This window comes from Diadema setosum, chromosome 20 (assembly GCF_964275005.1).
Source record: "Diadema setosum chromosome 20, eeDiaSeto1, whole genome shotgun sequence".
Taxonomy (NCBI): Eukaryota; Metazoa; Echinodermata; class Echinoidea; order Diadematoida; family Diadematidae; genus Diadema; species Diadema setosum.
This window is the reverse complement of record NC_092704.1, coordinates 3,276,085-3,300,174: the sequence shown is the minus strand read 5'-3', so window position 1 is coordinate 3,300,174 and position 24,090 is coordinate 3,276,085. Positions and strand designations below refer to the sequence as shown.

The 24,090-nt window shown below is 38.4% G+C and overlaps 1 protein-coding gene across 1 annotated transcript in view; it reads left to right on the top strand.

The window, feature by feature from the left end:
• LOC140243923 (uncharacterized) overlaps nt 1–24,090 on the top strand; it is a 76,422-nt gene that overhangs the window by 39,075 nt on the left and 13,257 nt on the right. Inside the window, exons 5-17 of the mRNA XM_072323594.1 lie at nt 4,809–5,009; nt 6,344–6,431; nt 7,066–7,208; nt 8,901–9,026; nt 9,684–9,849; nt 13,321–13,344; nt 17,895–18,009; nt 18,544–18,626; nt 19,398–19,461; nt 20,008–20,217; nt 20,920–21,031; nt 22,082–22,156; nt 23,362–23,563. Of these exons, the coding sequence (XP_072179695.1) occupies nt 4,809–5,009; nt 6,344–6,431; nt 7,066–7,208; nt 8,901–9,026; nt 9,684–9,849; nt 13,321–13,344; nt 17,895–18,009; nt 18,544–18,626; nt 19,398–19,461; nt 20,008–20,217; nt 20,920–21,031; nt 22,082–22,156; nt 23,362–23,563 (1,609 nt within the window). The remainder of the gene's footprint in view (nt 1–4,808; nt 5,010–6,343; nt 6,432–7,065; nt 7,209–8,900; nt 9,027–9,683; nt 9,850–13,320; nt 13,345–17,894; nt 18,010–18,543; nt 18,627–19,397; nt 19,462–20,007; nt 20,218–20,919; nt 21,032–22,081; nt 22,157–23,361; nt 23,564–24,090) is intronic.

Sequence of the window (24,090 nt, the reverse complement as noted above, 5' to 3'; positions counted from 1 at the left end):
GTGTGAAGTCAAGTCATCGCAATCTAGCAAAGATTAAGCCTATGTAATGCTTGAAGAGATATTTGTATTATCAGTATGCAGCATTCTTATGCAGATTTTAGCTTCAGTGTTGATTGTGGGTGAATATTAATTGTTACAGTGCAAAGGCATGGCAAGTTTTATCAAAGACCGACTATCTTTATTGACTTCATCTGATCAAACACGAGCCTGAAACTTGATATGGCTCTTAACTAGTTTGTGAGGTCTAATTTGATAAGGGGAATGTCATTGATATCTCATGCTTACTACCAGCAAGGCTTCCGTCTTTCAGATATCAAAAATAGATATTTTAGCATTTTCAAGAAGTTAGTTGAAGACCTCTATGTGTTCATAAAGTTTCCTACCCCCCCCCCAAAAAAAAAAAAACAACAACAACAACACACACACAATGCTTTCTCCTGCAAAGTTCACATGAAGACCATTAAAAGATATAGCTTGTTACAAGCGGACAATAGCATTTGGGTTTGCTGTGCACTCAAGGGCAGCAGACACAGACGGGCATATGTGGGACCAAGAAAAGTGGCAGTCACAAAATGAATTGCAGCCATATGTTCAGTTTCCAAAGCACTTTGAGCAGCCCATCTCGTCGACTCCATTTCCTGCACTTAATGAAAGTTGTGGCAAAGTGCCCATGTCCCTGGTGTGTCACCGAGCCCAGTCTATTTCAGTGTCTTGGCTGCCAGACGGCAAGTCTAGGCTCAATTTTAGCCCAGTAGCCATAAGAGATACTTGGGGATTTATTATAAGCATATCCAAAATATTTGTCTCCATGTCTTGCCAACTTTTGAGTCTGGTGCCTCCTTTGTGCTTTGTGAGATGACGCATCGATGTCAAGGTTTTCTCCCCCCCCCCCCTTTTTTTTTGGTGATAATCTTTGTAGTTTTTTGTAGATTTTGCAAGTGGGGAAGAACTGTGGAGTATTCTGATGAAGTTTGATTGATTAGTTCCATATTGAAAGAACTGTTTTCACCAGAAACTTTAAGCAACTGCATAGATATTTAGGCACAAGTGCCAAATGTAAGGAAATGTGGAAAGAGCTGTTTGAACCACAAGCGCTATTTATAGGATGAATTTTGGGTCACTGTTTTCTGGTTTTCATTTTGTTTTGTTTTGTCTTTTTTGAAAATCTATCATTTGAAACTTGGCATGTGAATGGGAGGGTCACATGTTTAAATTTTTGATCTGCTTTGCCAAGAATGCCTCTTTATCAGGCAGACTGATTAAAGGTACAAAGACAGATTTAAGAGAGATTTTACCTGGGTATGCTGTGTACGACTTAGCGTAGACCAGCGTGGGTTTGTAGGTTTCTCTGCTGTTAGACAATACATAATTTGTAGAGACAGACAGACAAACAGACAGAAAGACAAACATACAGACAGACAACCTGCCTACCTTACTACGTGAGGATGTCAGTGCTGGAGGTCATTGACATACTGCAAGTGCATACAGAGTCTTGATTTATGATACACAAGGCACCTTGGAGTGTTATGTGCCCATGTGTGCAATAATCTTGTCTCAGTGGTTTACGTGTACCAGGGCCCCATTTCATAAAAGATATTATTACTCTTGTTGGAATGGCAACTTCCCATAGCAACAGCCAATCAGGAAGCTGGATTCTTGTCGTTTTCATGACAATTGCCATTCCAGCAAGAGTGCCTATTACAGTGTACATCAACTTTATATGAAAAGGGGTCCAGATTTACAAAGGGATACTGTATAAGCTGTTATTTTTGCGAGGGTTTAATTTTTGTGAATTTCGCGAATCACAAAATGGAACGCGAATTTAACAACACACGAAAATGTCTCTATGCGCCCTTTTAATAGTGCATTAATGTAAGCGTCTGCGTCAATTCGCGAAAACAACATCTCGCGAAAATGTCTATGGCCTCGTCATTCGCGAAAATATCTGTACGCGAAAATAACAGCGTATACAGTAATGCCTTATTTGGTGAAGATGTTGCATATATATTCTGGTGGAAGGGCATACCCGCATACTGTTCCTATGTTATTACAAGTATGTGTACCATGTTCACCTGTGAGAAATGATACCTGCCATACTTTGGGCTAAAATAAAGAAACATTTATAACACTTTGCTTTTTTTTCCGACATCAGAAATGGGTATTGCTGAGGTAAAAGGGTCAAATTTCACTGGGATGTCAGGTTATTTTCTGATCCAATGTACATTACCCCCAATACAGTATGATGTTTGAGAACACTTTAATGAGAGATAACTTTTCCCCAAAATTGACGAAATCTATCCTCCAAAGTCACTGGAAGAAAGAAATTATCTTATTTCCTGGAATCAATGGAGTAGGAGGAGGTGCATTTTCAGTGAAGGAGAACAGTAATTTAATTTTAGTAATGAAGAGGTTACAAAGATGTAAGTTTCTTATTCTTAGAATTATCAGGGAAGAAGCACATTATATTTATGTTCATTTGGATGCATACATTAACAGACAAAATTATTTAAAAAGACAAGTAGGGAAGGGGATATCTAAGAAACCCAAATTGATACTATTCAAAAAGGGTCTGTCCTACATCATTTAATTCTTACTGGAGATTGGTATCATGTTTTAAAAGAAAACAAATCACTGAAAACTTAGTAGAGAGTGAATAGATAGTGCACACACCGCTATCCACACACAAGTTTGAAAGCTGTGACGACCGAACTTTTAAAATGTACACCCACCTGATTTAAAAGGATAATGTACAGCTGTGGTTCATAATACACCAGCAGAAACTGTTGAATTTTACAATAATATGGAGGTGTGTGATGTAATATGCCATAAGAAATGTGTATGAAGCTATGCTGTGATAATATGGTTTCATTTCACTAATGAAGAAAATGTGAATATTGCCCAAAAAGGTATGCCAGAAGTATCGCAATCTCCGAGCATACCCGATCGCGGTTGCTGCGTGATGTTTTATATTTCATTACTTACATTAATGACAAAATATACATGTAAAGGGCTATATAAATAGCAGTGTGTATCATGCAAGAGTAAATTGCAAGAGGCAGCTTGTAATACAAGTGTAGCTGCCTGAGATTCAGTTCTACTGCTAGGGCATGATTGGATCATCACATACTGGTAACATTCTACCAGCCCACTGCTGAATGGGGAGGGTGCTTCTAGAATTAAAGTCGTGGTGTACAATGGTCATAATTATTTTAATACACTTTTGATCTTAAAATAGTCCAAAACAACTTAATATCCTCGTTAACTCGCGCCAGCCAGACAGGTTTCATTGTAGATTCTTTCAATACAGTGCACTCCCGTTGTAACAAACACGGTTATAATTAATAAAGAAATTCCGGTTACAACGAAGTCAAAATTCAGGCTGCAACATTATCAACTCTATGTATTTTTATTGTTTATTTGTTCAGTTATAACAAAATTTGGATACAACAAAAGAAAACTGCCGGTCCCAAAGACTTCGTCATAATGGGAGTCACCTGTATATTGCAAGCAAATTCAAAATGGGTAACATGAATTTTTAGCCCTCCCCAGAACTATGTTTAGCTTTAACATCTGGAATTATGTCTAGTGGAAAGCCTGGCTTGTTTGACCGTGTAATCAGTGCAAGCCACTGCTAATCACAAGGGAAGTGAGTCAGGTCTTTTTGGTCTGCAGAGGCATTATCAAAACATTGGTTGACGTCTGATCAGAAATAGGCAGACAGCTGGACTTATTATCTTGTCTGTCTGTCCGTCTGTCTGTCTGTCTGTCTGTAATCAGGTCATCAGGGCATTGTATGGAAATCAGCTGTTTTCCATACTCCGTGTTTATATGATACAGTACTCACCCAACTGGTAATCGGGAACCGCTTTAGCGGGGACACTGCTTAAGTGCAACAAAATTGAACGTAACAGATTTCGTTTGGATAATTTTTACTGTTTAATTAGATCCACAAACTACTTTTATTAAGCTAAAACACATTTGTTATTCCTCATATTGTTTAAAAACAATAACTATGTCCTTGCAAATAATCGTAGGGATTTCATTTCCTTTACCAGTATGGTTATTCTCTATTCAACTGATAACGGTTAAATTTTACTGATTGCATAGTCTAATCAAATTGCACTTAGGCAGTAAGGACGTTGTGCTGGTGGTCATATCAAGCGCCGTCAGTCTCAGCTCACAGTGTGCACTGCAGTGCAAGTGTGGAGAGTCACCATCCAAACGTGCAGTCCGTATGCTCCCTATGTGTGCATTTGTATATGTGTGGTGTGTTTGTCTGTGTGTGTGTGTTTGTGTGTGTGACAGGGAAAGAAGGAGACAGTCAGAAAAAAAAAATATTTTGTGAAAAAAAATACAAAAAGTGAGTACTTCCACCCCCCCCCCAAAAAAAAAAATGTCTAGGTTTACTGTGCGATGAATGTACGGAAGACAACATATGACATTGGCATGAAGATAATGTTTTAACATTGTAAATAGCTGAAAAACTAATTATTGTGCAGTGTTTACCAAGATAATTAAATGTACAGTGCATTCTGTCACATACCTGCATCTCTGTCAGTTTTTTGTGTACATGAGCAAAGCTTGTGTGTGTAGATATGATTTATAGTGGCTAATCTACCCAAACGCACATTCTCCACTTTATCCTGTGTATTTAGGAATTCATGTTTACTGAATATTCACAGATTGTAGACCCCTTTCACCAAAGCCCAGTGTCCCTACCAAAACTTTCATGGGTCTCTAAAGTCAACATTCACACAAATTTTAATTGAATTTTTAAACGATCATGATTTTTTCATCATGCCTCACAGCCCACAGTACGGGTCCTTTTGAAGCACAATGCCGACATCAACGCCCGCGACAAGAACTGGCAGACCCCTCTTCACGTGGCCGCGGCCAACAACACGGTGGACATCGCTGAGATGCTCATTCCCCTGCTCTCTACCGTCAATGTCACGGACCGGGCGGGGCGCACCAGTCTTCACCACGCTGCATTTAACGGACATGTCGAGGTGAGTACCATTCACTGATCTCTACAGGATGTCCAAGAAAAATTACAATGGGACTTTCTGCAGCGATAACTTTGAAAATAGTGAATCAATCCAAATACAATTTCAGGATATGAAACTGTAACTTATTACCCACATCTTACAGAAAATCCCATCTGGTTTGCTTCAGTGGGCAAAGAGAAATGGAGATATTTGTAGAGCATGTCAGGAATCCCTTCCCTCAAAGTTCTGTTTATTGTGTTCAACATTAATATGCAGTTCCAAGGGCATCCAAGTGCTGAACTTGGAATAGACAGACCCATGACATGCTTTACAATGATTCACATTTCTCTGTGACCACTTAACGAAACTGAATGGGGCTTGCTGCAAAATATAGGTACATTGTAAGATGTCATATTTTTAGACCCTGAAATAGCATTCAGACAGTTTTGATCTTATTGAAAGTCATCAATGCGGAAATTATCCAGTAGAGACTGTCACCAAGATCATGTGATGCTGTGAGCTACGCACACAAATGTATAGGCAATGTGCATGGTAAGATGGCGGTTCTGTGGCTTCAAACGGCTTGGCCAATGTGATATCTAGATACCTCCTATAATGATCAGTGGTGCCATTACAGGCGGCGTGGAGAAAAAAATGATGGAAGCTCCTTCTCTACCCTTATGGTTGTCTGTATGTGGAAAGCTACAACCAGCAGATAAAAATATATGATTGGATACCAGGTATTTTATATATAATCACCAGGCTTCTTTGGCAAGTTAGCCTCCTCTCAAGTCTCTTACCTGAAATACCTCTGTGTATTTAGGCATTGTGTAAGATAAGCCTTTATTTGCCTTTTATTTCACAAGTAAGAATTTCTCCTGCAAATCAGGACGTGGTAGAAAATTTGGCAATTTGATATATTTACAAGCAAGGGGTATGATTGTTTTTATTGCTATGCTGACTGATCATTGCATATTGTACAGACAGTGCCTATCTGTATACATTATGGTCATGTATTGTGGGTAATGCTAGAGCTTGTTACATTGTAATTTTGCAAAATTAAAACAAACAAAAAATGACTCATAGTTTAGAAACTGTCCTGATGTTATAACTGTTGTTAAATCCTGTAGATTCGACAACAGGGTTGGAGTTGCCACTTGTATTTTCACAAGAGGTTTCATAGCGGTGATAAAAAGGTGTTGATATACATAGTACTTGGACAAATGTAAACAAAACTTCAGTCATCAGCCTTGAAGTGAGTCTACTGATAAATTATAAAACCTTTCTATGAAGCAAGTTTCTTAGCTCATGCTTTTGTTTTCCTTCTGTTTGTATTTTATGTGATTATTTGGCAGATGGTCAGGCTACTGATAGGTAAAGGTGGAACGGTCAATGCTCAAGACAAGAAGGAGAGACGTCCACTGCACTGGGCAGCTTATATGGGTAATGATTCCCTCTCACTCCATAGTTAAACTCTTTGAATTCATATTGTTTCTCATTCAGCAATAATTTTTCAGATATGGGTAATTTCACTTGCAACTTGGTACTAATGCTACAAAGGTGTAGCCTTTATTCATTTTTTTTTTTTATTGTTTTCAGCTACTTTGCTGACATTTAAAATGCCTCTATGATTTGGTGTTACTTATACACTTGTAAAAAATAAAAGAAGATTTTACTTGAGAGTTCATTCAGTTCGTGGATGGCCAGCGATCTACAATTAGTGTCAGTCTTACAGTCTTCCAACTCTTGTGCAGTATTGGGCCTTCTTTTGTGAGAAGATATGCTTATCAAAAAGTGCTTATCAATATAAAATAATATTGCTTCTCCACAAATTTACCAAATTTCTTAATCAGAGCTTAGAAAGTAGAACTGGCCAAATGCAGCATGATGAAAAAAAAACCAACAACTGCCTGACATTTCCTTGTGCCTGAAACTACATACCAGTTAGCCCATCAAAGCCAATGAGTTTCAATTCAGAGTTTCAGAAACTACCCTCCTTCTTGGCAGACTTCATTACTGTTTACAATACTAGAAAGAGATGAGCACCCACCACACAATATTATTTTCCTTTTCAAAGGTCATGTTGATGTGGTCCAGCTGCTGATCGAAAACGATGCCGACATCAGCTGCCGTGATCGTAGCCTCTTCACACCGCTGCACGCTGCTGCAGCCAGTGGGCAAGTCAGCGTGGTGCGGATTCTCCTAGAGCACGGTGCAAAGGTGGGTAATATCGGCTAACCTCATGATTTTCCCACTTGAAATTTTCCTGCAGTGGTTTTCATTTTTTCATTGTATACCGAGCGAGACATTTTTATTAGTATTGTTTACTCCAAATCATTTGAGTACAAATAGCAGCACATCAATACTATTTCTGTAAACTGGCCGTGTCCTGCTGACCTTGACTGTAGAAATAATGTGTGGGTGAGAGTGCATTCGTTGAGGTTCAGCGCTCTCGCAAATATTTACAATGGTGCAACATGTATGAGGCGCTGCCAAGTGCATATTGCATGACATAGTGAAAACCAGAGAGTGAGCAGCATATACACTAACTTCACAAAATTAAACCTGTGCATTATTTGTTTTATGAAACGGGTCTATGAACTATACTATCAGCTAGTAAATCTTTGTATGGCAATACAATGGGGCTGCTCTTTGATCATCCATGCAGAGGACTGTGTGAATCAAAGCAATATTGTTTGGGTTCTTGCAGCACACACAGAGCAATCAGTACTGTCTATGCCATATATTTAGTGAGTCTAAATTTTCATGAATTAGGATTTCCATGCAGTTTTTTGAGAGGTTAAATTTTTGGATCGTGCATTATAATAATGAATGGAAAATTATACACTTGCACTTCACGTTAAAGGACAAGTCCACCTTCATATACATGTGGATTGAGTGAAGACAAAAATATTCGTAAAACACATCAGTGAAAGTGTGGGGAAAATCAGACAATTCCTTCAAAAGTTAGGAATTTTTTAAGTATCTGCGCAGTCACTGCTAGATGAGAAGACTACCACAGTGTATGATGTCACATGCATACAACGATATAAAGAAAATAAAAAGAGAATTTCACAAAACTTTACTTTTTGAATAAAGTACACATTTCTTTGACTTGTTACTGACGTATGTTAAGGGTAATATTATTCCCCCTGCTTTCTGAAAGAGAGAAGTCAAGTGTTCTTTTGTTATGCGAGAAAAGTGAAAATGTGTTGAATTTTCTTTATTCTTTCTTTATATCGTTGTACACATGTGACATCACAAGCTATAATAGTCTTCTCATCCAGCCGTGACTGAGCAGAAACTTCAAAAGTATATCGTCACTGGGGTGACAAGACCTTGTATCTGCAATTTTGGTGAAAATGACTTTTTTTGATTAATGGTCAAATAATGGGTTAAGTGATGTCCTGTCCAAATCCTAACTGTCTTACTCCAAAAATGAAGCCACCACAGCATGTCAAAGGAAAGGCTTTCCCATTCGCCACAGTACTTTGGCCGCCATGTTTTTTGGCTCTCCTGAACATCTGACATTTTGTAGATACGAGGTCTTGTCGCCCCAGCAACGATATAACTTTTGAACAGAATGTCCGATTTTCCTCAAACTTTCACTGATGTGGTTTACTAATAATGCTGCATTTACTCAACCCACATGTCTATGAAGGTGAGCTTGTCCTTTTAATGTCAGGCTCAGAGTTGATTTGTGTGTGTGTACGTGTTATTAGATTCGTGAAGAATCTGCCACATGTTAACATGTTGTGCAATTATACTTTTTTGCTGTCACACACCGTTTACACTCCTGTGCAAGTAAATGAAAAAAATAAAGACAAATAAAAACACATGACTCAATTGATTCTGATTGGCTGACATTCTTGAACCTATTTTCTAATCTTCATATTGTGGATTCTCCAAAAGGTTGACATGCCCAATGCTTGTGGGAACACCCCCCTCCACATAGCGAGTCTAAACGGAAATGACCTGGTCCTACGAGAGCTGATCCAGCACAACGCAGAGGTCAACATCCTGAACAACAAGGGACAGGTCAGTATGGTCAGGTGGATGGAGTGGGCAAGGGGTCAGTCTTTAGTTTACCCTTATACCATGAGCATTGGCATTGTAATTATGGGTATGGGTAAAAGCACTTAGAGGAATGGAGCGATTACATGAGTTACAGCATACTGGGGAATTAATATTCCCAACTGTGTTTTCTAGCATAATGAAAGAGCATATGACTAGCCTCTTTCAGAAGATGGGAATAATATTACCCTCAACATCTGTCAGTAACATTTTAGAGGAACATATTCTTTTTATGAAAATGATATTTTGAAGAATTCTCTCTTCATTTTCCATGTATTGTTCCACTACTTTGAAATCACAAATTGTAGTCCTCATACAGTGATGGCCACCCATCGATTTGACCAAATTTTAAAATTTATTACTTTTTACATGCCAGCAACAGATTGTGCAATTTTCTGAAACTTTGCTGATGCGTTTATGTACATCAGGCTTGGCACCACTGCCGAGATATTCTTGCACCCATGTATGTAGCACATCCCCAACTTATATTTTTGTGGTGACGAAAGATTGTGAAGTGTGTCTTAGCCCTGGAAGGTAACAGTATATGTGCTGCTCTGGGTGAAATATTCACACCCCTGCTTTTGTCGCATTATGTAATCAACTTGTGTTCCCTCTCCACAGACACCCCTTCACCTGGCAGCAGTATCCCCTCATGGGGGCATGTGTCTGGAATACCTGATCAGCAGGGGGGCGGAGGCCAACATCCAGTGTAAGGACGGGCGCACCCCACTCCACATGATCGCACTCCAGGGCCACTACCCCAGGGCAGAGAGTCTTTTAGAGAGAGGTGGGTCTGGTCACCATATTCAAAGAGTCTTTAGTAATTCTGACATGGATGTAAATATATGGGACTACAGCTGTTAAACCCCTATCCCCATATGCGCATGTAGAGAAAACTATGAAACTGGGAAAGAGGTTGCTGGATGAAGCATGTTTCAGCTAGTTCTGCTCAAGAAACTTTTAAGTTCTTTCTTTTCTCTCAGAGAAAGGAGAAGAGAGAAAACCGGAGGAAGAGCGAGAATGGTTTCTAGATGCCAACAAAAAATAAAAACTAAAAAGTTCGTCACGTTCGTAAGACCATCTCCTTGGGTCTTCTTCCAAATTATCTGCTTTCCCACGACACTACATCATTACCAAAGCCAGATCTTACCAAGCCAAAACTCTGATATATGTATGTCATGTCGGGCAGTCTGTTTTCAAATCCACAAACCTCAGGAGCTGTCCAAAGACCTACATATGCCTTGATAACAGTTTGTCCCAAGAGATTAGATGTACACTGTTATTGGTATGTGCCTAGAGCAGATCATAGTAACCACATATGGAAAATGTAGATTAGTTTGTGTAGGAGGGATATCTTAGGGTTTAGAAGGATAGCCAGGCTGTATTCAAATTTTTTCTATTTTCTGCTCAGATATTTCTCTTAACTGCACATACTGCACATATCCACCCACAGAATGCAGTTTGTTTTGTTAAATTCTGTAATCCTGTAAATCCTTTAAAATTTTGTAATCCTTTAAATCATTTTTTTTTTTCTGCTAGAAAGGTCAAGGGATATATCTTACAGCAGTCTTGTAGGTAGCCATTAAAGGCTTAAAAACATTTGGTGATAGTTCGAGCGATTCCAGTGAATAGAAGATTTGGTATGCAGTGTCACATTTATAATTTTGTGATAATGATTTCTAAATGAAAATGAACCAAATTGTTTCTAGTGCCCAAGTTACAACTTGCTCAGTGGCCAATCCTTCCATAGTATTAAGCATGTAGCCAATATCAATGCAAGTGTTTGAGGAATTTGACCAAAGGGTGCACAGTAGGATCCCTGAGAGGTCAGTATTTAGGGTAAAATGAGTAAAATGAGCTTTGGTTACCTTCATGGAATGAAAATATGAGTGAGAGAGATACACAAAAAATCAATCAACTTTTCCAATTCTGTATGCAGCATGAAGTAACGAGATTACCAAACTTGCCCCCTTTTCCTTCACCCATGGGATTAAATCGTGCTCATCCTCCTCCCCTCCCGTCCCGTCCCTCTTCCCCCTTCCTACTTAATCTTCCCCTCGGCAAATCCCCATCTTCTCCCCCACCACTCCCTGAAACATGTTAGGACGCACTGTGCACGTTGGCTGAGAGGCTGTTTAATCCTGCACCCCCCTCGAAACAAACTCCTACTTTGATATTTTCCTCCCTAAAACGTTCTCAACAACTTTGAATGCCAGCATCAACCTGGCAACCTGCAATTAATCATTGAGATTTGCATCGTTTGTTTGATGACAACTGAGTTAAATTAATGACACTCTGTGGAGTAGACCAAAGTACACTTAGCAGAAGGTGAAGACAGCTGCATGCATTGACATGCCAATACGAGTCTCAAGATTTTGAGACCAGCTAGATGTGTCCTCACCACAAGGATTCTTGAGCAAAATGCGGAGCAAGAAACAAAAGAAACAAAACTTAATGTTCAAATTCATGAAATTTTTCCGTCGAGATGCTTTCATTTACATTGATGCATGGCAATTTGTCAATCAGTTGCAAAATTAATGTTGCTGGAAGTTTTTCTTCAAATTGTTGTAAGGACAACTTCAAGAGGGCATCCTTGTTTATTGTTCTTGAAAATTTCCTTTTGAAATATGCATTCAATTATTGTGACTATGATAATGCTAAATGCAACCTAGGTAAGACACTATTTCATAAAGATGACATAGATCCAGTTCTGGTTTCTGTGAAATTTTCAAAATTCTTGTCATGCAAAAAAAAAAAAAAATAATAAAAAAAAAAAAAAAATGGGCCATTGTGTTCCAAGACCAGAGATGCATTGAGGATGCGAAGTTGTGAGAACGTGGATGGGATGAGGACCCAATCCTGCATGGGCTGCCCTGGGCCAAGGGACTCTAGGGGGAATCAAACCAACCAAGGGGCATGTGGAGATGATTGTCATGAAATGGCATGAAATGTTTGCATGGGCATAGGATGAGAGAAGACATGGCATGGGGTAGACCAAAGGGGGAATTCCCATCACGTTAGCTGTCACACCAAGTCCATCAATTATTTTGACGGGTTGATGGACCGATGTACGCGGTGTAGGGTCAGCGCCGTTTAGGGTCCTATTTGTGTTGTGTGTCTTGTCCAAGTCGTGTTTATGTCATGTTTATGTCTTTGTACAGTGATTTGTTACTTATTTGTTCAGAGAGATTTATCAAGAGATGATTCTGTATTTCAGCAGCTTAACTGCTCCTTACACAAAGTCACTATTGGTCATACTCAAATGCTAAACATTGCAAAAGCTATCTTGTTCAGTTTCAGACATTGGTATTTACACACCAAAACTGTTTTGCACCTGTTACTTTCTTGACCTGATTGTGTACATCCACTCTGTTTCTGGTATAGTGTTTTCTCTGAGGCCCTGTGGTTTGCCCTTCGTCAAATTAATTTAAAGTAGGAAAGATTGCGTCTTCTTTTTCGATTTTCAAAATAATTTTTCGAGATTATTGCCCTTGAAAATGTACCATAGCTGTGAGCACCAATAGTGGCTTTTGGAGGCAAACATATATATTGTTATATTTGGTTACTATGACACATGTCCTTTGATAATAATATCCAGGCTGATATGTGCTTCCTTTTTCACACCTGTGTATTATTTTCTCTTGTTCCACACTCAACTTCTTCTTTTTTTCAAAGCATTATGCGATTAAAGATGGAAGTGTTTACAATGTCTTTGCCTTAAGGATAATTTACATATAAGAGGAGAACCCAAAAAGACTAAAAGAAAGGATACCAGAATTAGGTCATTGGAAAATATTGCTTGGAGAGGCAAGGGAGATGATTTAAGTGAGCAAATGAACACTATCCCCTCTATATGGTAATATTATTCATGTTTAACTTCCTAGTCTACACCAGCAGGAACTATTTATAAAGAAAAAAAAAAGAATACTGCTGTATTGTAAAGTCACTATTTTGGAGATGGACTTACAATGCAGTATGTTTGTAAACAATGGATGTTTCCAGTGTGCGGGGCCCACTCATGGACCATCACCCTTTGTAAATGAAGAAAAAAGTATCTTGTAGACATTACTTCTTTCAATTTGCATACAATTCTGAAATATTTGTCTTTCCAGGATTTTTCAGTCATCTCTCCTTGCCTCGTTCTTTTTCTCTCACTCTCTGACTCTTTCTGTCTCTCTCTATCTCTGTTCCCTTCTCTCTATCTCTCATGATTCATGTTTTTAGAGTGTAACACTTATCTTTTCCATTCTTCTTGTAGTTGTTCAGCTTCTTTTAGATGCTGGTGAGTATCATTCTACGCAAAAAAAAAAAAGTGAAAAGAAAAATTGATGTCGAACTCATATCGACATAGCTCAGTATCATGCTAGATGAGTCAGACATTTTATTGACCTAGGCACATGGCGCAAATCATGTCACAAAAATCTTAGTAGTTTGTGCTGATATATATTACAAATTGTATCTTTAGAATGATTTTGTTTGGATATTTCAGTTCTTCTACATCAACTCCCTGGATATCTGCCAACCAATTTGTTGGGGTCTTTTTAAGGATAAAAGGTGGGGGGAAGGTAAAGATGATAAGCACTAGTAATGAACCTCAGGGGGTGTTGTGTGGGTTTGTCCAAAGATAATTGTTCAGGGTCTACATATCTATCATGGCTATAGGTCATCCAAGGGGTGATTAGCATATGGAACTCTCTTAAATCCAAAATTCAGTTTTTTATTCAGCTACAAAAGGTAAAGCAAGGCAAAGTATGCTGTTGCCGATATGAGTTGGCCAATTTTTTTTTTTTTAAATCTGTTCCCTGAAACCACACACCAGAAATGATTGCATATCATAATGATTGCTTTGTCTTTGATGAACTCTCAAGACTGAACAAGTATGACGCATTGAAAATCAAAAAGAGAAGAGAAAATCAAATTTTTTGTATGCAGTTCAGTATGCCAAAAAAAAAATATCCAACAAATACAAACAAGGTGTTCATAATGGCAAGTCTTCTGAAATGATGTGTATGTCTTCACTGGGAAACGAATTCTATATGATGGGAAGACATTTAGGCTGTGATGCACAAATCATGGTGTCGGATGAATGACCAGACTTCATGCTAATCCAAAAAGCCATGCGGCAAAGGTCTCATTTAACCATATTAGTTTGATGTTCCCTTTTGCAAACTGTGTATATATCCCAGCGGTTGTCCAGTTGGCGTCAGCTTTCGTGCTCACTGTCACTATCAGCTTGATTTCTGTCATCGCCGCACCTGTCATGATAACGTCTTTCTTGCTCTCAGTGAACACACCATACTTAGCTTGCATTATTTTTCCTTATCCTATTCATGTGTGAGATTAGACTTCTTACCTTAATACACTAAGCATGTCCAATATCTTATTCCAGTCTTGTTCGAGGACAGAAGTGACCGAGTCGCAGCATTACTGACAAAAAGTTTGAAAAGTTTGCTTAATGTGTCATAAATGTATTGGTGTCATATGCACACATTCTGCCATTTCTCCACTAACCAAGAAGGCCACAAAAACACCAATGTATCAAACCACCGAGAAGTTAAGTGTCAACTCAATTTAATACCGAAACATTCATCTGTCCTCCTAGCACAATTTTTTCCATGACCATCCAAAAAAAAAAGAACAGTATTTTGCATAATATTAGATTTGTCAGCACTCACCATTACTGCATATCATGTGTAAATGCATTATGCACTTGTCAAAGTGAATCCCTAGTAGCTCAGTAGTGCAAATGTTTTCACGGTCAACACACCAAAGTATCGCAAAATTGTCATTTTATGTGAGTGTCACTGTGCCAGGTTTCGTTGTGGTATTAGTTGTCATTGTCGTATTGGCATCAGAGTTTGAATGAAGGCTGCATAATTGTGTGTTTTCCACAACCTTACTCATGAATATTCCCAAGACAAACAATGTACTATGTACCTGTTGGAACTTTGAAAGGAGGTAGTTTCAAGCTGTGGTTTAAACTGCAGACTGCCACTGGTGTATTAGATTTCATTGAAAATTAGAGTGGAACAAGTGGAACACCCCTTTTCATTTCAAGATATTGGGAATTAAGAGCTCTCTTTCTTGTCTCGCTAGATTGGTCTTCAAAGTATTTTTTAGAAAAAAAATCAACAGGTCCCTTCTTGGATGGTGATACTTAGGAAACTTTTTTTTTTTAATATGATTGTCATTCATTGGCAAAACTGTCGAATTAAAACTGTCATAAAACTGTCACACAATTTCATGATATGACATACTTCAAGAATTCAAGCTATATGTGTGTTCTGCCAAGAGTATGGGAATCAGTTTCAGAATATTGGGTATCCAAGCACATGTGTGGAAGAAGAGGGGAGGGGATATACAGGACACACCTCTTTTATTTGCGCGCTGTACATTCTAGAATACATTGTTGACTCCTGACTCTTGACTTGACTCTTGATTTGACTCTTGATTCCAACTCCAGTCTGAGATTGAGTTGACCTGTGTTTGGATCTCTGCAGCTAAAATCTAATCAGTTCTATTGATAATGACCATGTAACATACAAAAATTAAATTGTAAGAGCAATCTTATATTCATTATTTTTTGTGGAAATGAAGGAGATATGATGAAACACTCTGAAACTATGCCAGGTATTTAGTGGCATTTGATTACTTGGTGACTAAGAAGAGAGAAGAGAATAAAGTGATGATTAGTTTCCTCAAACAAAAGGCCAAAGTGCCAAACCAAAAACCCAAGTCCCAAGTGAAGAATACAAAGAGGAAGGAAAGGCTCGTAGTAATGCAATAAGAACTTTGTAGAGATTATCCTTCTGAGAGATAATCTTTCATGAAAAATAAGCCAAGCATCACAGTTTTGCTATTGGATTGTGATATGCTATGCATCACTTTCCAGTGCTCATATGCTTCATTGAAAGTGTCAGACTAACCATTCAGAGTTGGAGACGAGGCTTAAAAGTAGAATACATATTTGATGATTGTGAATTCTGAGATACTTGTTGCACATTTCATCATGTGTTCATGTACATGTATATGCAACATTCCTTGAAGTTATTAGTGTCATCATCGTTTTGGAGGCACAGTCACTATCAGCAGCTTCTATTTTAGACAAAATGACTTGGCTTACAAAGTTTGTGTTTACCATGTGCGGAGGGTAAAGGAAGTCTGTAGCAGATCGGTGTGTGACCAATACAGTAAAAGTAAAGATACATGTAATGTATCATTCATTTCAAGAGAACAAATTTCACTTGTCTGGCAAGATAAATATCACTTTGGATGCTGTGGTCTCTATGTGGTTCACTCATCAGGTGCTGTATGGAAAATTGACCACAAGACAAATATGTTTTGTGTGATAGTAGTGTTCAAAAAGAAAAATGAAAAAATTTATAGAAAAAAAAAATGGCTGGCCATTTGACTCAGATAAAAGTGACTTTCCTGATATCACCTAATGCAGCATTCAGTGATAGCATAGAAATGGTTGCCTGTAATATGTTATAAAGCAAAGTCACCTTCAATGCTCTACACCTTTACATTGTAACAAAGAACATGATTTCTCAAGAATATTTGTGATGCGCTTAACATTTGCAGTCTTAAGAGATGTAACAGAGCAAAAGATCTGTGAAAACTTTGCACAGTAATGGAAGAAAAAGTTTCTTTCACCAAGATTTTGGGATTGAGTCATTACAACTTTTTCCATGTGGAAGACTTCCTTTGAAAATGAGCGGTTTTAACAATCTGTCTGCATCATGTAAAACTGGCGGCAGGTACATTCTCGGCTTATAAATTTTCCACATTTCCTTCAAGGTGGAAACTGGGAATTATATCGAAATACAAATGAATATTTAATTGTTCTGTGGTTGTATCCAGTCTTTCATTTTTCTCTGGCTTTCTAAGCTTGGAGCGTCATTTAGCATGGCTGTTTAGATAGTGTCTTTCTCTTTTTTTCTTCTTCTTCTTCATCGCATGTGCATGCAAATGCCATCTGCATCGTGACTAATTCATTCCTCTTACTTACATTTCATCATTCATGGGCTGTCGCATTGTGATGATTGTCAAGAGCTGTATTTAATCGTCTAATTCTGCCAAGGTACTTCTCACTTTGGCCTCTATACTGTTCATCTTTTTTATTCATTCTCTCTCTCTCTCTCTCTCTCTTTTTCCTTGCTGAAGGGGAGCATTTGTATGTAATTCTATGTTTCTTAAACAATTATGCATTGCATCGATAATGCTTTATAACTTCTGCAATAAGTTGACAGTATATATGGTGTCTCGTGCTAAATTTTGCCTATAACATGCCAATTCAGTGTGCCTTGTTCTTTGCTTGTGTGGAAGCTGTAATCAGAGTGACCTGCAGTCATTTGACTTTAATCAATGTGAAACACTGTTTTGCTGCGTATTTACAGTTTCTACTGCCTTGATGTTGGAATTACAATGTATTCTTTTGTTGACATTGTTATTGGATATATCTCAAAGATTTCCAAGAATAGGGTTCATATCGTCACATGATTGTAATTTTCAAATGAAAAAGTGGGCACCTCAATATCTCAGTGTCTGTCAGTGGCTTGTCAAAATTATTTCAACTGGAGGTGTATAGTGCATATTCTGCTATAAAGAAAGATAACTAACACAGCTTTATGTTCTGTAGAGTGCAATATGTCTTATATATATAACCTTCCCAACTTCAACATTCCTTTCTAATCTTATGGGGCAAAAGGGACAAGTTACAAGACAATTTCCCACATTGCAGAGCCTCTGCTACGGTGTAAAAAAAAAAAAAGATTACCAGTGAGACTGGTGATCAGTTCTTAATCAACAATTCTCCATCCTTGTCACCAGGCGCCATCATTGACTGCGTGGACAACCAGGGTAATACACCACTCCACCTGGCAGCCCAGCATGGTCACCAGGAACTGCTGGTTACTCTTCTTGACCATGGGGCTGACCCAACAAGGTAGAAACCCTTGTTTGACCTTGGCAAACAATAAAACTTTTGAATATGACCATAACATATATGGGTGTCTAACATAGCAGACATGCTGAGATCTTTTTAACAAAATCAGTTAGCGACTGTATGCACCATAGATTTTGCTATGCTTTATATCTCGCAGAGGAGTCAATTGGTATTTATGAAATTGACAGTTATTGAAAAATATTGCCACTGGCTACCAGATAACAAAAATACAATGTATATCTCCTTGAAGCTGGGTAATATTAATTTTTCATTCTGTCTATGTTTTTCGATCACTAAATTCAACCACTTGTGGAGCCGTTGTACAAGTCCCAATTTGCAAAATACATGTAGTATGCTTTCGAAATATACAGCATTATGCAGTAGTTTTGTACCAAAGCCTGAAGGACCTTACAGCGTTATCGATATCACTTTTGAGTTGCCAATTTGCAGCATGTCACTTTTGACCAATCAGACGTAAAGGTAAGGATGAGTCCTTAATTGGGTTGACACGTTTCTTCTTCCTCGTTCCTCCAGACACGGTATCCATCGTATGCTCCCTCTTCACCTGGCTGGGCTCAGTGGGTACACCATCTGCTGCAAGAAGCTACTGGAAGGGGGTAAGCACCTGTCACACAGAGGGAAGAGAGATTGGGGGGGAGGGGGGATCAACTAACCATCTAATCATTACCACCAGTAAAAACTACATGTACCTCCAGTGTTTAATGCAGTGTCATTACCAGTAGTAATGGATAATTTACAATGCAGTGTTTAAATAAACATAGCCACCAATCATCTTGTTGAGCAGTAAAGTTTTAATCAGTCCTCATGTTTGACCTAGACCACTCATCGAATGCCGTCTCCCCCCTCCCCCCCCCCCCCTCCTCCACACACACACACACACTGCACAGCGGCACTATTGAAAAATGATAGCAAAAGAATCTTATTAAAAGTACAGGCCGATCAAGGTATTGCATGCATTGCATGAAAAGTCACATCTGTTGTTTTGTGTTTTTTTTTTTTGTTTGTTTTTTTTTTTGTTTTGTTTTTTGTTTTGTTTTGTTTTTTGTTTTTTGTTTTTGTTTTTTGTTTTTTTTTTTGGGGGGGGGAGGGTGGGAACCAAACAATGAACAGAACAAAACTTGCTGCCTCAAGGGAGATACTGGTAACTTCTTAAAACCAATCATGATCAAGATATGAAAAGAACCTCTCAAGATTTTTACCTTCACTTGCAAGTCTGTCTTCAATGTTGAATTTTGCCAAGGCTTCAGAAGTGATACAATGTATTTTTTCTCAAATGAAGTAAAAACATTTGAAGAAAAAAGCAGGACATGACCATTACATATCATGTTCTTTTAGTTCTAATAAATGCTGATTTGTCTTTATTTCAGGATGCGATGTCAATGCCCTGGATGAAAACGGGAGAACGCCAGCACACTGCGCATCATGCTCAGGGTAAGTGGTATATCTCTGTTTCCTTCTCTCTGGAATACATTTTTGCTATATCTGATGCAAATCTATTTCTTTCATTCAAAAGAAGAAAATATCATTTTGGATAGAAAAATGAATAGTTACTGTATACGCCGAATATTTCGTGAGGTTATTTATTTTCGTGAATTTCGTGAGTCAGTTGCTGTTCGCGAAATTAAAAACACGCGAAAATATTGACTCTAATGCCGATTTGAATGTGACGTATGCGTTTCCCGTTTCTCCATTCAGTACACGACTCCAAGATCGCGAATTTAACCACTCGCGACATTGTCGGGCAGTCCCTATTCGCGAAAATTTAGACTCGCGAAATATATGGCGTATACAGTAGCATTTCCCCCCTTTTTGCAGTGCATCAGTATGGAATTTGTTCTGCTTAAAAACTTGTCTGAAGAGAATGCTACTTAGGTTTCAATTACATGTATTACTACTTTGTCATGCATCACAGAATATATTATGATAGTAGCAGCACAATATGAATATCCTTTATAATTATCATTGTGTGTCCACCAGGAATGTAGATTGTTTAGATCTCCTCATCAGTCGAGGAGCCGACTTTGACGTTCAGGACCGAGAGGGTCGCACGCCGCTTCACTATGCAGCAGGCAACGCCAACCACCAGTGTCTCCTCTCACTGGTAGCGATGGGGTCAAAGGTCAATACGTCAGACATCAGGAACTGCACACCGCTGCACTATGCGGCAGCTGCAGACATGGAGGCAGAGTGAGTGTGGACCTATGGGCAGTTTGCCTTGTGGTCGTATTAAAAGGCAAAAGAACATACCCTGAAATACTATGTTTTGAGAAAAATAAGTTTGACAATCTTATCCTTTCCCATTTTTCTGTCCTTTGCATGCTACATTGAGTAAGTGTGAGACTTTTGGTTGTTTCCCGCACAGCGGTAGTAAGGCAAAAGATCGTAGCCCGAAATATTGTTTTTTAGAAAAAATTAGTTTGAAATTTAATCCTTTCCCATTTTTCCTTCCATTGCATGTGACAGTTTAAAAGCACTAAACTTGTTCAGGTATTCTTACGGAATATTTTGGAGACACATGGCAGATATAAGAAATTTATGATTATGCCTCAGATACTCTTCTGCTTTATAGAATATTTAAAGTTTTGATACGTGTGTGAGTATTATATGATTAACTGCATGATTATGGCTTTTATTGACATACTAGTGGAAGTTTTTATTCTGAAACCATCTCTGCCGAAAATCTGAATTTCAAGCTGAAGAGAGTTAAATAGTAGAACTACTGAGAAAATCAAGATTTATTTCTATGCATATTTATGTATTATTTGTACATTTATTATTATTAATTCATTATTATTATTATCGTTCTGTGAGGAGGATGTTATTGCAAACTAGCCTTAGAACCAGGCCTTGTTACTTGTATTACTACTCTTTTTATGCCAAATATTTCAGCTGTGTGGAGCATCTTCTTCACAACAATGCAAGTCCCACGCTACGAGACGAGCATGGCTACAACGCTCTCCACTATGCCGCGGCCAGTGGCCACAGTTTAGCTGCCGAAAAGGTAAGAATGATGGCGTACCTATCAACACAGACGTCATTAATACAGTCATCAGTCTCTTTATAGTCTCTTGAGTATGATTTGTAGAGCTCTGTTTGATATGAGCTGAAGTATTGAAAGCACTATGTGCTTCATCTTTTAACCATTCTGATTGAATTCACACAGTGTTGTAAACAGGCCTGATGATATGCTAGATTCAATTATCTTTTTCCTTATGAAGTCTGTACGAATTTTGCTATTTCCATCTATTCATATCACCTCAGAATTTTTATTTTCAATTTTTTTCTAAACCTCAATATCATACGTGTGTAAAGCACAAATGCTAAATGTCTGTTCTCTATAAATTCTGTTATTTCATTTGCTGTACACAGGAACAAAGTGATTGGACATATCTATAATGTTCAATATGCTTGCTATGCAAATGTGTTGAATACAGTTGCTAGTAATGAATCACTTTGAAGGCAACAGTGGTAATGATGTAGCCACCCCACTGCTGTATTACCCCATGATCTCCCTTTTCTCCTTTGTTTTAAATCATGAGCACTTGACAGTGTCGCAGCTTTTCATGTCAGTAGACCAGTTTACTGACATACTCAAGTTTTATGCATCCCTTTCTGACAGTAGGTCTTCTTGACAACCTGAAAGCTTGTGCAAGATTTGCCTGACGTAGCAACAACTTAAGTGTACAAACTGCATTCCAAGTATTGAACATTGTTTTTTGAGAAGAGGATGATAGCATAGCTTGTTACTGCATGAGCAGAGCTGCCAAGTCTCCCTGATTCGGCAGGAGTCTCCCTGAAAATGTCAAAATCTTTTCATGTCTGAATAAGAGAATATTAAAATTTCCCTGATTTGGGAATTATTTTCACCCATAGATATACATGTAACACACGGATATCTCCCTTATTGCTGTGTGGAATCTCCCTGATTTGGATGTGGGAATGTTGGCAGACCTGCGTAAGGATGGAAGAAATGGCCATAGATTTTGATATGTCAGTTAACCGGTCTATTCACAATTATCTGGATGTTTCTGTTTTTCCCCCCGCACTTCAGTTACGAGCTGTCGCAGCCAATGAGCTCTTAGCGGCCAGTAGGGTAGGACCACTCACCACACCACTACATTTAGCAGTAAGTGTCGTCATTCATTCCTGCAACTTTTGATTTCCAATATATTCTCTGCTTTCCTTTTTTTTAATTTTGATTCATCTTTGAAGTTCTTACTTTTCAGACATGTATGTCTGTGTTTTTATCACAAGACCTTCAATCTCAAATATTATGTATCTATACAGATTTTGCCTCAGTCATGCAGTATTTCTTCCTTTATCAATGCCATTTGATGATATGATTATTGCTTATAGTTTTGTTTTCATGCTTCCACTGTGTGGGGCGCCATGTACATCGATCTACTGTGGTGTACAAAACACAAATTTGGCATAATTTTAAACCAAAATACTCCAAAATGTTTTTGATTTTCCACTGGTAGCTCTCACAGATATTTATTGAAAACATCAGCATTTACTAGTAGTTTTGGTCAAGTCAATTCTATGCAAGTCCAGTACTTGTCCAAATACACACTCCATGCCTGTCACCAAAGATATATTATTGGTGTGTTGTAACATTGATGTATATCCCTCAATCTAGGTTAATGTGTCAGAATCAACTTTGAATGACATAGTGAGTCTGCTTCCCAGTCCATATGACGTGGGTTCCATTCTCTGAGTCTAATTTAGCAATGTTGTGTGTAATCATACCTTCCCCTCTAGCAAGAGGCAAAGCACTCTACCCCTCAGATATGATATAAGACGGAAGTTTGTGTGTGAGAGAGTCTCACGTCATGCAGGTGAAAAATCCTTCTTCATTCATTCATTATAAAGAGCAGGGCCCTGTTTCATAAAGCTGTTTGTAAAGTTATGCACAATTTTACAAATGACTTAAATATGGCAAGCCAAGTGAGTTTCCTAATCATTGTTAATTTCAGTAGCTAAAGTTGAAATTTGCAGATGATAATGATTATTCTTACATGTTAAGACACACTTTTAGTTGAAAGTGTACTTTTGCTCCAATGTGGATGAAATATTGACATACCATCATTCTTTGTTAAAACGTGAGGAAGAAAATGGGCACACATACTGGCATTTCATATTCCAGTTGTTCATATAGTCATGGGTAACTTTACCAACAGCTTTATGAAACAAGGTTGTGAGGTCCACCTCACATCCAACTGGACCCCATGGAAGACCAGCTAGTGCAGCTGAATATGGACTAGTCAGCCATCTTCTCAGATGGAAACTGAAACAAACACACCAATAGTTTGATTGTTTCTCCCAAACCAGGCGTACAACGGCCACGTGGAGGCTCTACAAGTCCTCATGCGCTCCATCGTCAATCTCGACATCCAGGACGCCAACGGACGCACGGCTCTCGACCTCGCTGCGTTCAAAGGTCATGCGGAGTGCGTGGAGTCTCTTGTGATGCAGGGCGCCACCATACTGGTCCACGACTCGGTGTCTAAGAGAACACCAATGCATGCAGCAGGTGAGAAGTTTGTTTGTTTGTTTGTTTTTGTTTATTTTGTGTGTTGATGTGTTGGGTGTGTGTTTCTGTTTCTTTGTTGATGTTATCCTCTGCATGAAAAGAGATGTGCTCAACGTTGTATGAAGAAAAATTTTTCTCTATTGTCTTGTTTCTCTGAATCTCAAACTGATTTTTATGCCAATTTGTGACCGCCCAGCCCAAAATTAACAAAAAGTAAGCAAAAATCAATTTTCAAATTTCTGTTTGAAAGAGTAAACTCTAAGAGTAAACTCTAAGCTTGAAAGAGTAAACTTTAAGAGTAAACTCTAAGCTTGAAAGAGTAAACTCTAAGCTTTAAAATGATATTGAAAACTTGTTCAAATTGGATCATCCTAACCCATTCAAAAAGTGATGGAAATATGAGAGAGTTAGGAGATGCAGTTTCATAGAAAAGGGAGAAAAGAGAATTTAAAGATTAGGGTCACTCAGGCATGCTGTGCAGAAGTATCGATGAAAATCAGAGTGAAACCACCGCCTGTTCGAAAAAG